Source organism: Stegastes partitus, unplaced genomic scaffold (genome assembly GCF_000690725.1).
Source record: "Stegastes partitus isolate 25-593 unplaced genomic scaffold, Stegastes_partitus-1.0.2 Scaffold102, whole genome shotgun sequence".
NCBI classification, from domain to species: Eukaryota; Metazoa; Chordata; class Actinopteri; family Pomacentridae; genus Stegastes; species Stegastes partitus.
This window is the reverse complement of record NW_007577833.1, coordinates 185,582-201,523: the sequence shown is the minus strand read 5'-3', so window position 1 is coordinate 201,523 and position 15,942 is coordinate 185,582. Positions and strand designations below refer to the sequence as shown.

Genomic DNA, 15,942 nt, shown 5'->3' with positions numbered 1-15,942 from the left:
CTAGTGAACCTAACAAGCAGCTTGGTAGTATGCAAAGCTTTTTCAGCTCCCAGTCAAATATCTACTTTTGATTTTTTTTTAAATACTAATGGCCACTTTGTGTTGAATTTTTAATGCTGGATCTTTGATTATTTGTTTAGTTTGATAACGGCATATTTTTTCTTGACATCAGATCTCTGTCCATATCATATCACTTCACATGTATACATTAAAATAAAGTCCTGTTAGCCTTAGCTAAAAGAAGATAAGAAAACTTGACACAAAAATTCTATCAAAAATGGTATCACACATTTGACCCTGCAGGCAGTGCTGGCTGAGTGAGTGTAAGGGGATAGAGAAGCATCCTTGTGTCATTTAACAGACAAATGGAACAGGTTTGTTCAAAAGCCCCTTGACGCCACAACAGAAGCCTTCACCTTTTAACACACACAGTATCAGTTTGTCTGGTTGCCCTTCACTATAAAGACACCATGGTGTCCTGTTTTGTGTGCAGCTGCATACTCTACCTTTGCTTCAGTTCCTGAGTGCAGATTTAGATACTTAAGTAATTGGTTCCCTAGTGGTATGGATATACTATAGAAGACTGAAGGTAATTCCTAAATGTGCCCTGTGGCATTACTTTGAAAGTGCTTATCAACGGCTTGGTCATTTCCCCAAGTGATGAATAGAGACGTGGTGAAGATGAATTCCCCCCAGCAACACCCACACCTGCCATACAGTATGATGCAAAGCGTCTGCTGATTTACGTTGGCTCTTCACCACCATATGGCTCACATCACTCACTCCCCAATGACCAGGCCTGAGACCACTTCATCAACGAGAGGGCAGCAGTAGTAATAGTTGCAGCTCGGATTGGACAAGGGTGGAAAGAGACAGAGGAACTTCTAAATCAGGCAAATCAAACAAACAGCTCTTCACTTGTTCCCCTCCCACCTCCTCTTATTCCTCAATCAAGTGAGCCTTGTTTGTTTGCTAAACGAAAATGGACTTGTGAGTTTGTTGTCTTGTGTCAATAAACCTCAAAAGACAAAGTGATCAATGACAAAGAAGGCTTTCAATTTCCGTTTAAATTTGAGACCAATCAGCTCATTTGCTAGGTTGAAAGTGGTATCCTTTGCTTCTGACAAAGGCTCCTCAAATGTCCTGGTAATGAGCATAAAGACTGTTTCCTCATAACTGGCAGCAGGTCTGTTTAGTTATACATCTGCTAGAATTTCTCATGAGTATGAGCTTCTCTGTCTGTAGAGTATGTCCACAGTGAATGATGAAGCTAGATGAGATTCAGCCCTACAAAGATTACGTTCCTAAACCACATTCTTAATTTCATTTTGAGCAAGTCCTATTTCATCCTGGATTACATTTGTTTGTGATGTATCAAATATTTCTGATCAACATATCGATGCCATTTATTGCATTACAGTCCAACTGTCAACGTATTTCAAAATATTATGAAAATATTATTTTATCCCAAACCATGTTTGCCTAAATCTAAACAAGTAATTTTGGTGAATAAACCAAGAACTGTGTCACAAATCAGGTTCAAAGACTCAGTCGTGGACAAAGACACGACAGACCAAAGCGTACAATCAAAAAACACATTTATTTTTCAAACACAGAATAATACAGGAATCGGAAGTATTCGGAGTAAGAGTGTGCTGGAGCACACTCTACCAGATGGCCAGGAAACAGACTATTATTACGCAATACTAAAGCAATAAGATAAACAAGACTACTTCTGTTATGAAAGTGAAATCACTAATTTAAAGCACAAAAATGTAACATTCGCACTGCTGACTGATCTAACAAGAGGCTGGAAGCTTACAGACAGGTTAAGACAAGGTTTGGGGAATGGCATGTCCAGGGAGGAATGGTGGAGAAAGCCAGGTAGAAACAGCAGAGGTTGGGCTGGAGATGAAATCTAACTGAAGAACCAGAGGGCAGAGATCAGTGAATGATGTGGAGGATGAGAAATTTCCAGGCAGCGAGGAGGGTCGGAACAATGGCAAAGTAGAGAATAGGATTAACACACAGAAATAGAACCAGAGAATCAGAATAGTAGGCTGGACCAGGGCTCAACTAACTGAAGATAGTTTACGATCCAGTCGTGGTCTGCTGGCTTCTTATATAGGAAGAGGAGTGAGGCACAATGAATGGACCACTCCCCACCACGACTGGAAGCAATCAGGTAATTGCAGATGTGCTGCACCTGCCCTTCACCAGCACACACGCCCTACTCACATCACCTGAGGGAAAAAGGGTTAAGGGAAGGAGGGAGAGGTACTGCCACTAGGCGGAACCAGAGGTGGAGGGCATGACAAACTGTGCATAAAGATAGACAAACTGGCCATAATGTCACCCACAGGTTTCCAAGACTGCACTTTTGAACCTCATTGTGATGGTTCTGTCCATCACCAATGTCCTGTTTGAGCCAGTGAGGCAGGCCATTTACCCCTCGCACAGATGCATCAGTGGGGAAATTAGCTATTGACATCAAGGTATTGTCTTGCTTTAGGAGCTAGCCTCTAGTGCAGGGGTGGGCAATCCTGGTCCTCGAGGGCCACAATCCTGCATGTTTTAGATGTTTCCCTCTTCCAACACACCTGATTCAAATGATCAGGATGGTTATCAGGCCTCTGCAGAGCTTGATGATGAGCTGATCATTTGAATGAGGTGTGCTGGAAGAGGGAAACATCTAAAACATGCAGGACCCTGGATCCCTCGAGGACCAGGATTGCCCACCCTTGCTCTAGTGGCAGTTTGAGACATTTAGTGGAACTTCCCATGATGGTTTTAGATTTAGCCCCAGAGGTTATCGCTTGGCCTAAACCTAACCAAACAACTGATGAAAACAAAATAATAATGGTTCCACTTGACTTCTAATTCCCAGTCTACCGGGTAAAGGACCTGTCTTATGCCTCCACCTCCCAGCACACACTTTGTGAAGTGTTCCCTACTACATCATAGTCTTGACTTTTGAACTGAAAATATGGATGGATTCTGATATCCATACTTCCACACTATACAGTATGCCAGAGACAAATTTAGTATGTCAAAATACATAGCTGTTAATTCAACACGCCAAAAATACCAGGATGTCCTTAGACGATCATGTTGGATTTTGCAGTATGAAAACCAGCACACATTTCTGCCCATTCTGACCCACAAGTCTCTGCAAAACTAATTTAAATCACTGAGTGCACACAGATGACAGCTCAGTTTGGTCTACAGGCTACACTGGTCAAAGTACAAGTTGAAATATTATGATAAAATAGTATGTCCCGATTGCATGCATACTGCATGAAAAAGCATGTACTCTGTTAGGGCAGCTGTGGTACGTCATTAAAGTAAGAAAGACAAAGCGTGCAATTTGGAAGACAGCCTAAGTTTATTCAAAAACATGAAAGAGAATGCAGTTTAGCTGTATATGATTGATTGGTTTGGGGGAGATTTACCAATATTTTGATACATCTGTAGATCATGGCAATAATAGACTAATTAGTTAATAGGTAGCTTGCTTAACTAGCAGAAAACTGATAAATATTGTGTTGTTTCATTTTAACAAGCACTGTAAATGTACATAATAAAGGAGCTAAGATCTAACATAGTACATGACACTTCAGTGGTGTTAGTGTGGTGTGCATTTATATCTATGCTGTAATGAAAATCCATGTCCAAATAGTTCATACAACCTTGACTAATTAAAAAATTAGCTGATTTTTCTTCTCAAACAATTTCTAGAAACAAGCAGAATACTGCATTTTCTTGTATGCTAGAGTGGAAAATGCCAGTTTTGAGGGAGACGCATTCTAATTCAGCATGCAATGTTGTGGAAATTATATTCAAACATGATTGATCTGTTTATGCCGGACCAGAGCGGGCAACAATTTCCTACCTTTCTCAAAGTCAGAGTCATGCAATTTGAAATAAACAACCATCAGTCTTATGTCATTCCTCCAAACGACACTATCATGTGTGTTTGGTTTATTCGGCCATTTCCTCTTGTTTTGGGCTCTGAATTCATTCATCCACTCATTTATTCATTCAGCTATTCATATTTATCTCATTTATTCACCTGTCCACTGCAGACTAACAGATGTGAAATAAAACTGGGTATGCCTTTGGGGTCTTTGATGCGACTCTGTTGTCTGCCTCGCCTTTAATTAGAGCATGATAACATGTTTTTAAACTCCATCCTTCTCTTTCCTCATGTTCCCTGTGAAAGACTCATGAATAAATTGAGGCAGAACATCCACTTTTGAACTCACTGGTCTTTACAGTACAAGAAGACAAGCGCTGCGCTCCAAGGAATGTGGAACAAGGGATAACTGGAAATGGTCTAAAATGGGAATCAGTTGCTTCTCCTTTATCACAGTGTACAACTGATCAGTTGTAGTTACAGAAAACAAGTGCAGATACTTGATTGATTTTCGTTAAGATATCTTCATGTAAACACTGCATGATCAAAGGAACCATATGCAAAATAAAATAAAATAGAGTCATGCGCTTGTTAGCCTCAGATCTGCGTTTATCCTGTAGATCAGTAAACTTTGCTCTATATGAAAGTCAGATGAAATACGTAACGTGAGGAAAGGAACAAAAAAAAAAAGACAGTAATGTCAGTAGACTTTCTGTATGATGTCTAACATATCTCTGAAAGTGTGTCAGAATCTGCTGTATGTTTAAGAGAGACTAAAATAAATGACTGGGAATGCATTTATTTCATTGGCTTAAGAAGAAGCAGATAATTTTTTCCTGTGGCAGAGCTGCATGGTACAGGAGGGAAAGAGCTTTACGGACCCATAAACAAACATCCGATTTGGATCAATAAGCGGAGTGGCCAATGCCGCCTTGAGATGTTCGGCATAAATCTCAGAGGGCCACCCTCTCCCTCATTAAATTATAAAGAATCCGTGAGCCATGAAACACTTACGGCACAGCTTCACATTGTGCGCTAAAAATAGAGAGGCCCAAACAAAAGAGTTTTTTCTTTCTTTCCTTCTGCTCATCCATATTGTTACTCAAGAATCCTTTTAACTACCCACTTCTTCCATTCCCTGAGGTTAGGATAGAGAGGTGGCCAAAGCCTGACATCCCGGCGTGCTCGCGTGTGTTTGCAGGGTGTCGCCCTTGCGTCAACAAAACACTAACACGTCCCTGTGATGTCATGATGAGGGAAATACAGCTGTTCTGGCGGATGGGAACACTCTCGGTGAAGCGCTTCATCTCCGCCAGGAGGTTCGAGGTGCATCGTGTTGCTCCAATTTAAATTGCAAATCCACTTAAAGTACATAAGTCAAGAGTGCTCCCAGCTAAAATGCAAGCCGTGTTGGGTCTGGAAGTTTTTAAAAAAATCATGGACCTTGCACTTAGGAGGATTACATTTTCATGTGCTTAAAAGAAAAAAAGAGGAGGTAGAGTCCCAACACATCATCATCATCGCCTCAGAGGGGCAGCCCGCACAGCGAACAATATTTATTCTGAGACAATGTATTATTTTCTGCTAATGTCGTGTAATGAATTTCACAAGCGGTCATATGTTTTCAGCGCAGTGAAAGATGAGTGTGCAGAGATTGCTGTGCTCTCGGTGATGTGAAACTAATCAGGGAGAAAGAGCAGTTTCCACACTAGTGACTTTTCAAGGCCCTGTGGTATAAATATCAACCATCTGTGAGGCCATCTGCATTGGGGTGCTATATCATGCGCCAAGGCCAAGCCACCAAACGCAGACAGGTTGCCTCCCATGCTACTATCTACACTGCATGCAAGACAAGTAGCCTATCGTACAATCATTACTATCAACAATGAATCTGCACTCATACCTCATGTAGCGTTGTCACCCACTTATACATTAGTGAGGTCATCTTTTAAAGGAGCAATCATGATAACCTCAATGCTGCCTAATGCGCCATACAACTGCACGCTCCACCTTGCTTCCATCCTCCTGCAGAAAAGTCTGCTTTATGGGAAAAGTTGAACACATTCGTCAGCTATCACATGCATTTTATCAGAACCAGGATTACAATCAGACTGCTGTGATTGTAGTGACAATGTGCCGCCCCTCATAGTTTAGCAGCTGATATTGCAACAGTTTGGAGTAGTCCTTGCTGCCATACTTCACTACACTGTGTTGTAGCTCACTTCTGCAAATACCAAATTCTGCAGAGATGAGTTGCAATGAGCCCGTGACCTTTTTATATTCCTCTGAAAATACATGGAAAGACAGAGCAGCCCAAGCAACACAATAGAAAAAAGAATCGCGTTTTGCAATAAACAAAATGCCTGGCCTCACAAGACTGAACACATCACTTAACCATGTCTTATCTGTCTCTCACAACATCTGGAATCATGTTGTTTATTTGTTGCGCCCTCCAACTAACGTCCGCTGTTTTTGGTGTACATGTGTTTCTTTGTCTCTGTGTCTGTACAGCAAAAGAGACACAAAAAAAAGAGAGCGGGGGAACAAGAGAGTGTATGTATGTGTGCGTGTCTACTTGTGCATGAGAGACATTGTTTCAAGCTATCTAGTTATTGGAACGGAAAGGAATGGAGGAAGGCTGGTGCTGAAGAGCAGGCCACTTGAGGGGGAAAAGAGAGAGCAAGAGAGCAGAGGGGCCACAGGCGAGTGGAAATCCTTTTGTTATTTCTGTTGATTGTTGAGACACAGAAGAGGGGGATTAATTTGTCTTAAGGTCTGAGAGCAGCCATCAGCAGACAGCAGCACTCGTCATTTCGCCGTTTGTTTACCTAACTTGGACCACGCTGCTCTTGTAAGAATATCTTACCCAAAGCCAGTCGAGTGATAAATGTGGTGTGGCAGTTTTGAAAAGATTGATAGAATAATCTCAAGATTGAGAGGCTGTTGGACAAATAGAAAATTGTAAGCGAACATAAATATGCCTTCTGGTTTCAAACAGATGTTTGAACCGCCTTTGATCACAAATATGCATCATCACCACCTGCAAAATATAAATAGCCCCGAAAATACATCATGCTATTGAAATTAAATGATGCAGTATTGCTTGTTTCTTGTTGTAAAGTCATACCCAGTTAGTCTGACAGACCATATCACTGAAAAAGAATTTAAAATGAATAAATAGCTGTAATCATAAATACTACAGGGAAGTAAAGAATTTACAGAACTATACAAAAACTTCTAGGGCTGTAATGACTACATTCATTATTGATTCATCTGTACACCACAACAGCTACTGTACAGTTAATTGTATTGTATGAATAAGGTACTAATAAAAGTCTTATCATATTCATAATGTACCTGCTGTGGAGAAAAACAACACTATGGTGAACAAGGGAGTAAGAAGTGGACATTTCTAAATATTGGGTATCTATAGGGGACTGCACTAAAAACAAAACTTTAATAAGGTTGGCTGCACATTAAATCCTCTCACACCCTAGCCTTACGATCTAATAAAAAATACATAATGCACATTGTTGTTTTACTCATTAACAAACGCTACTGTGGAGTAAAGGAGAAAACACAACACTGAGAAGGTCACTCAGTTTACTCCAGGTATTGTTGATTTCATATACAACATTCAGCTACAATGTTAATGTCACTTACCAAATATTGTGTAGGTCCCTCTCATGCTGTCAAAACAGCGCTGACCCAATGAGATATGAACTCCACAAGACCTCTGAAGGTGTCCTGTGGTATCAGGCACCAAGACATTAGCAGCAAATCCTTTAAATCCTGTAAGCTTTGAGGTGGAGCTTCCGTAGAGCAGACTTGTTTTTCCAGAACATCCCACAGATGCTTGATCCAGTTGAGATCTGAGGAATTTAGAGGTCAAGTCAGCTGTTTCGCTTGAACTCTTTGTCATGTTCCTCAAACCATTCCTGGAATTGTTTTGTTGTGACGCAGGGAGCTTTATCCTGCTGAAAGAATTCACAACCACTGGACAATACCATTGCCATGTAGGGGTGTTCATTGTCTGTAACAGTGTTTGGGTAGGTCGTCAAATTAACATCCACATGAATACCAGGATTCAAGGTTTTCTGGTAGAAACATTGTCCAGTTCATCTTGTCATTTCTCCTTGAGGTAAACAATGTAAACACACCCAGCCATTCACGTGATGTAAAGGAAAACATGGTCCCTGGTCCAGTTCTGACACTAATGTTTCCCATGGACAGCGGTCTGTATAGACACTCTGACCTGTACATCAAAACATGCAGCAAGCTGTGGTGTACTGCATGTTTTTGTTTCTATTATAGCTAGCATCATGGTTTTGAGCAATTTATGCTAGAGTAGCTTTTTTTGTGGGATTGGACCACCCAGGCCATCTTTCCTTCCCAGTGTGCACCAGTGGACTTTGGGCACACATGAACCTGCCCCTGGATGTCCTTCCTTGAACTGCTTCTGGTGGATGCTAACCACTGCATACCAGGAACACCCCACCTGTTCTGTTGTTTTAGAGATGCTATTACCCAGTCGTCTACCCATCACAATTTGGCCCTTAGCAAAGTCTGATCCTTACGCTGCCCATTTTTTACTGCTTCCAACACAAAAACTGACTGTTCACTTGCTGCCTGACATATCCAGCCCTTTAACAGGTGATGATCATGATATAATCCATGTTATTCACTTTACCGATCAGTAGTTTTAAAACTGTGGCTAACTAGTGTATAAGTACTGTCCTCAATTGCATTATTTGAGATACAGACAAGTAGATAATTGCGGCTATACTTTTGAAAATCTGCAGTCATGTTCATGCAGCACTGCTGATAACAGCTACGCCGAAGCAGAAAACAAACAACATACCATCATCAAAGTCATGTAATAGCATAGATGTAGGTGGATCAAACAGCTAGTCTTTAATGTCACATAAGAAACCTGGTAATTATTATTTTTATTCTGTTGATTGTACAGGAAGAAAAAAGCATGTGGGTTGTCATATAATCCCCCTCTTTTTAGTCTTTAATTATACAGTAAGAAAAGGCTGATAGACATAATTTCCCTAAACTTTAGTTCTCTTTCACAGTTCTGTACCCTAAAGGCAAGCAGCATTTGCAACAAAAAAAATAATAAAATATTTCCGGTATAATTTATTTCTCCTTTCCTCTAAAATGCGCATTTCCCTTTTTTCTCTCTCTTCAGCGGTATCGAAACTCAAATAGTACCAGCTGAAACCAGTCAGCTTTGGTAGCATGATTCATACAGCAAAGCAACACCGTGAGTGCTGTTTTATGAAGTGTTACTGGGGTAATTGTTTGGGTCATGAAGTGTTATAAAATGGTGAAAATATGATTGCATTTAGTAGATGATAAGGGAAGGTCATCGTACTATATTTCGCCTTTGTCAGACAAACAATATAAAGGTTATGGTGACATAAGACAACAAAAACAGATTTAGGCCAATGCAGCTGCAATCATTGAATATTTGCAACATTAACCAGTTGTGGAAACAGTTGTCTTAGTAACTGACTAATCATATAGCAATAAAAGGAAAAAAAAAATCATATTATACATGTATTTTAGCAGTGTTGATATTTTCCTGTATTGTGAAATTTTTAATCTCTAGATCATAAATTCTATATTATATATCTAAAAGATGAAAGGACGTTCATTACAATACATTCATGTGACACAAATCAGCTCCCAGGTGTCTGCAACACCTATCAAAGGGACTCTCACCCTCCCAACAAGCCCTTTAATGTGTGTTGCAGGATGCTCGGGCTGCGTAAGAGAACTTCAGACTCTAGAGGTCTCCATCCTTCAGCATCCCCTCATCATCCACCTATTCGCCCTCCTCCTCCTCCTCCTCCTCCTCCTCTCTGGCATTTTGTGCAGCGGAGGAGGAAAGGAGGAGAGACTGCTGAGGAGGAGACAGAGGGGACTCTGAGACAACACGTCCCACGCCAGAGCCAGACAGCCAGGGAACTTTGATTTGACGCCAAGTAGCCTGCGATGAAAATGACGATGAAGAGAAAGAGCCACGTTTCTTCTCCTTGTTCTTATTCTTCTTGTCGGGAGGCTTAGATATGTCGGGCGTGCGCAACATATGATGTCCTTTGACTCATATGCTCAATGAAGATTTATTTCTCTCTGTTTTCTCTGCTCGATCCGCTGATGGTGCCGCTTCGTTGTGCCTGCGCTTAGGTCAGCCGAATGAATTTGAAGGCAGTCTGAGCGCATTGTATTCCAGCTCCGTTGCATATGGGATTTCCAGCCGTGATGTCTGCTATATTTCGCTCTTTGTTTCTGGGTAAGTCACTTTCCGTCTTTAAATGGCAATTAATAATCTCAAAAAGCAAAGCGAGCCTTTGTCGATGACATTAGTAACTGAGGATGTGGATGTGGACGGGCTCTATTTGGGCTGTATGTGCTTTGTAAGATGCAGTGTTATTGTTTAACACGTCCTTTATAACATATCTGGCAGCATCGATCTAGAATGATGTCAGAATACATATATATATATTTTTTTATTTTTTATTTTTAATTTCCCCCCACTAAATAGCAACCTCCTGGCACTTTATGATGCGCATATTTTAGGGAATTGCGGGTTTGATATTTACGCATAGCCTGGAAAAAAATGGAAACCTTCCACGGAGCTCTCCTCTTGAAATGGGACGAACGAAGGGGGATAAAAGTTCACCTGACCCCTCCCTTTAAATCTGCTATCCAGATTTATTGACCCTGCATGCGCTTGTATGGACACATGTTCTCCATGGGCAGGCGTGCTGCGGATGAACAAAACCCTCTTTTTTTGTGCCATTCTTAACAAAGGGAGATTGTTCAAATCGGATCACATTCAGTTAACACTGACAGCCCACTAGATTAGAAAATATACACATTCTGTTTCTTACTGTTTGGCCCAATTTTAACGGTCCTAAATTTCATTTTGAGGTTGTTTCGATTTGCAGGGACACATCATGTGCTTTTCCTGTTTTTCAGGAACAGGAAAAGGTTACTTGAAATAGACCTAAAATCAAAGATGTGTATAAAGAAATGAACAGCATTTTATTCGGTTGTCATTTCTACTTAGATTAACAGTAACAGTTGACTTATTGTTACTGTTAGTAATACAATAATGTAGCACAGAGGGCCTTGAAGGGGCTTCCAGGTCCAGGGCTAAATGAGGAATGTTTAATTCCACTGTGACTCCACTGACTGGAAGTTACTGTAGCTCTCAGACAGTGTGTTAAAATGACTTCCAGTAAGAGGTTTTATTCTCCCCACTGCTGTCTCACCACCTGCAGTGAAACCGGGGGGGGGGGGGGGGTACTCCCGTTTCCCTAGCTGGGTGTACCTAGATATAAACTGCAGTTTTTAAAGAAATGAACTTAGCCTAAAGTGTGTTTCAATAAGGGTTCTTATTTGAAAAGTTCCGAACCCCTTGTATTATAGCAAGAGCTGTTGAGAGCAGCCATATAGGAGCAATACACCCAAGACCTGGCAGCTCATGTTCCTGGTTTGAGTCCAAAAGTCGTGCTGTAGTCTTTGTGACGCTTGCTGTTGGTGGTATTGCAGTAGGATAGAGATCAGACGAGCATTTGTCTTTAATTTTTCATTCCATTAGTTTAGACATACAGTTGGTGTTATTTGCTTATGCTTCATGTGGGTTTGTCAATGCTCAAAAAGTTTGTTGTCTTCCTCTCTCATTTTTCAGCTACGTACATGCTGTGGAGGTCTGTCTGTAATGTATGCAGCCCCCTGCCCAATGCATTCTGGGTAAAGGCTCTAGTCTCTTGTGACCCTGATTAAGACATACAGAAAATTGAAGGCTGGAGATATAATGTAGACCTGAATACATGCTGACCTGTTAAGGCTTCCATCAGTTTGGACAGTGAGTCCACAGTATGTGCTCAGTGGTGATGGTCACTGATCCTCAGTTTAACTAAAGGAGCTGACTCTGCAGTGGGCACTGCATACCAGCACAATTTTTGGCTTAGGTCGCTATCCTTGTTGTGTTGGATAATGATGTATTGTAAAGTCAACATGCAGATTACGTTAATGCCAGATGATGATGATGATGATGATAAATAAACAGTTAAAGGCAAGATAAAAACATTACACATTAAATATACAGCACTAATTTATTCCCAAATAATAATAGAAGTGCATTTTTCCTAAAATAGCCATGTGCCTGTGCCTAGAGTATTAAATGACTTGTTGTTGCCATGGTGAGGCATTTTTCCTTTCCCCTGTCATGTTTGTGACAGGGAAGAGAAACTATATAAAACAATTCACGCAGCTGAAAAATGATATCATTGGACTGCTTGTCCAATGCATTTGCAACCTGGGTCACATGTCTCTCATGTGAGAACAAAATATCTGCCAGTCAGCCAAAAGAGCATTTCCTCCGCTGACCAAGGAGATATATGTAGCTTTTCAAGCTAGGCTGCTCTGCTGTGCCAGACTGAAGGACATTTTCCTAAAGTTATAGCCTGTGTTAATTCAAGATCAACACACAGGCCAAGCAAAGAGAGGAAGTGGCTGTTTTATTATAAAAGAATCAATAGTCATTAATAGGGGCTCATTTTCTTTTTATTTGGCTTCAGCCTCGCAAGTCCTGAGACATCCTTAAATTAATATCTGTTGGAGATGTAATATCCACTGTTCACATTACAGATAAGTAGCACAATTAATTGCCACAGAGAGTTCCATAGCTCCCTTTGGTAACTCTGCCGATACCAAGTAAGAAACAGAACAAGGTCAAATAAAGTAACTCTGTAACAGCATGGTGCAGTTGGAGATTCAGCCAGGTAAAGGAGACCAGTGATTGATTGCCTGCCTGTCCCTGTGCCAGGATTAAATGATTCTGAATGAGAGAATTTGAAAATGACTATCCAAGAAGTAATAACACAGTGTAAGTCACTTGACAGAAATGTAATTGGAAAGTATGAGCAGCTTTTATATGAGATCCAACCCTCTGCAGCCTCACTTGGTGGAGTTTTGTGTTCATTTGGGCATTAGCCTATACGAAAATTGCAATCTGAGCAATCATGGCAATGCAGAAGACTCATAACGTTAGTATGTGTGTTCAAGTCTACATGCATACATACATGTGCATAACAGGGACGATGTGGCAGTGTCTCTGCACCCTTGCTAGTGTTAGATGTAGATAAAGAGAGCAGTGACTCCAAACAGAAATTCTGTCCCCATTCTATATTTAGCATGTCTGCCGGGGTAGGCAGAGGATCTCTGAAATGTGAAGATGACAGGAGCCTCCTGAGCCAGAGGTTATGAAGTGACATCTTGATGTGTTTGTGCCTGAATCACACTCCCACATACACCCAGCCAAAGACTTGTGACATTCCTACAAACCGAGAGACATTTGGATATTTGACATGTAGTTACCATACATTAAGGCGGGGTTTTGATTTTCTTTTCACTCACGTTATTCCTTAGCGCTATCATTTGGCATCCCCCAATGTATATTTTCAGCTTTGAAAATATTTGTTTTTGGAGAATGTGTGGTAAATTTGGCAGCTTTGCTTTGTGGGACTTTCATGATATTTCAGGCATTTGTCAGCTGGCTATGGAGCCTTGCAATGCAAGTTACCCTTCATCTCACACTGTAGAAGCAGAAACCTTCAAATGACTTTCAATCTTGCTTTAACTGGCAAATACAATTCATTTCCCCAATTTACTTCAAGAATTCAATACAGACATATTAACATGTTCTCACAGAGATGAAGAAAAGCCAGCAACACAAACATCACAGAATATTTGTGTATTCAGGAATCAATATCCAGCATATATTGCATTCAAACTGTAGCACAGTGTAGTGTAGATTCGGCTGATGAGAGGAAAATAGCAAATAGCTAACTGTGAATTTCTTCACACAAAATGACTTCCCTTCCACCTGCAATGTCAGTTACTTTACATGCAGAACAAAGTGTAAACAGATTTCCACCGAGAAAGGATTGTATTACTCAAAGCAAAAGTGGCCAATCTGAATGGCTCAGCAAGGGCAGAGCCCTTTGGAATACAAAACCTCTACCAGGGGTGACTGAAGAAGCCTACAGATGAGTACAGAGGTCCAGCCGTCCTCAGAACAATTGACCCATATCATTAACAAACACTGATTTGCCTTCCAAGCACTTTCCCCCTGATGTGTGAGGCCTTTGAATGACAGTGTGCTTCCCTGAATAACAAGGCGCCCTCTTTTTGTACCTGTGGGATTCTTCATGTTTCATTGATTGTGGTGCTTTTAGACGGAAGGTCTTTCTATTCTGTCGCAGCAAGCTGAATGCCATGCTTTGAATGAGAGTGTCTGTAGGTGAAAGTGTACTTGCTTTGTACAGTAAGTGCTTTTATTCTTACAAGTGGAGGGTCGAGGCAGGTATTTCCACTGTAGCCACAGACATCCTTGGTAAAAATAAAGGTTGCACTGCTTGAAATAATGCAGTTGTTCCTCAATTCATTGGCTGTTTCTTCAATACATCACTGCTTGACAGTTTCTTCGTCTTTCTCCTGGTGTGATTCTGCCACACCCATAATTTCATAGCTGTCCGGGCGATATTCTGTATGGGCCTATTGTCAGTCGCATCTTGTAAAAACACAAGACACATGCCTAGACAGAGCTGGGTTTGTGTAGTGTTTCTGACCTATAAACCCTCCCCCTTTCATCCTTCACTGGGAAAATTACTGCCAGATTATTTTGGAACGTATGAACAGGAACTGCCTATTTCACTTTACTGCTAATCTTTGACAGATGTTCTGGAGAGGCTCACGTTCACATTAACTGGAGCCACATGCGCAGTCTACACATGACATTACACCACACCAGTGAGCTCTACTGTACAGCAACATTAGCAAACAATTAAAGGCACCGACATCTTGTGCAGGTAAACTGTTTTATGCATGAGGTGCTCATTGGTCAGTTCTAATGATCAAAACGCCAACCAGTAGTCAGACAAATTCGACTGGGATGCGAGAGAATTCAAAGGAATCCTTAAGTTTTTGAACAATTAAGTCATGGACTGGACAAACCATTAACTGCCACTGATACGTTCCTTACATCTAGCGTTCACATTTAAGTGCTTAAACAATTAGTAGTTAAATTGATTAGTCAATTTGCAGAAAAGTAACCACCACCAATTTAAAAACAAAATTGATTAACAATTCAAGGCATTTACAAGCAAACCACCCTGTCTACAAGAAATTACGTTTAAAATCCAAAAGCAAATAAATATTGAAGGAAATATAAATGCCACCCATATTTTCTTTTTTTCACTGAGCAAATGTTTTTAATGAACACATCGAGCAAGAGAAGGTTTTCGAGAGAGTATTTGCTTTGTTTTCCCAAAACATTTATTCTGACAGTTCGACATTCGCTCGTAGCAACTGAAGCATTATAAACCTTTTTTATGGCTGCATTGAGGCAGCTATCAGCACTTGATTAAGGTTGGAGGAAGACTGTGGCGTTGGTTAAATGTTGAAAAAGTAACTTAAAGCATGAGATTCCAGCTGCCTGTCCTTTGAGGTAATGGTCCTACATGTTGTACACCATCCACCTTAACCATCTTCCACTCCATGAGAGCAATAAAGGTAGCACTTTAAAGTTTCTTACAAAAAGTGTTGTTCTATGGTGAAGCAGCTGAAAACAAGAGCAATAGTTATTCCAATCTCTCAAAAGTAATGATATGTTGTTTTTCCGTGCTGTTTCGTTTGTAGGTTCAGTGTCTCTAGGTCGGACTGTTGGCCAGACAAAACAGATTAGACAAGATGAGCTTTGGGAAAATGTGAATTGATTAATCGTAAAATAATCAATAGACCACTGAAGAAGGAAAGTAATTGGTTGTGGAGACTTTCACATCCATTCTGATAAATTTGCTTCACATAAGGCTAATTTTGATCAAGTATCTTATTAAATGACCACAAGTCACCAAAGACAATAGCACCAGTCACCTTACAAAATAACCCTTCACCTCATCACTTGACCCCGCTGCCTCCAGACCTCTCAGCAGCTGACTGAAGCA

General features: G+C 40.7%; 1 protein-coding gene across 1 annotated transcript in view; it reads left to right on the top strand.

Moving 5' to 3' along the window:
• The first annotated feature begins 9,863 nt into the window (after window positions 1-9,863).
• Window positions 9,864-15,942, top strand: part of clmpb (CXADR like membrane protein b) — a 68,172-nt gene continuing 62,093 nt past the window's right edge. The window contains exon 1 of the mRNA XM_008277594.1: window positions 9,864-10,220. Within this exon, the coding sequence (XP_008275816.1) occupies window positions 10,172-10,220 (49 nt within the window). The 5' untranslated portion in view covers window positions 9,864-10,171. The remainder of the gene's footprint in view (window positions 10,221-15,942) is intronic.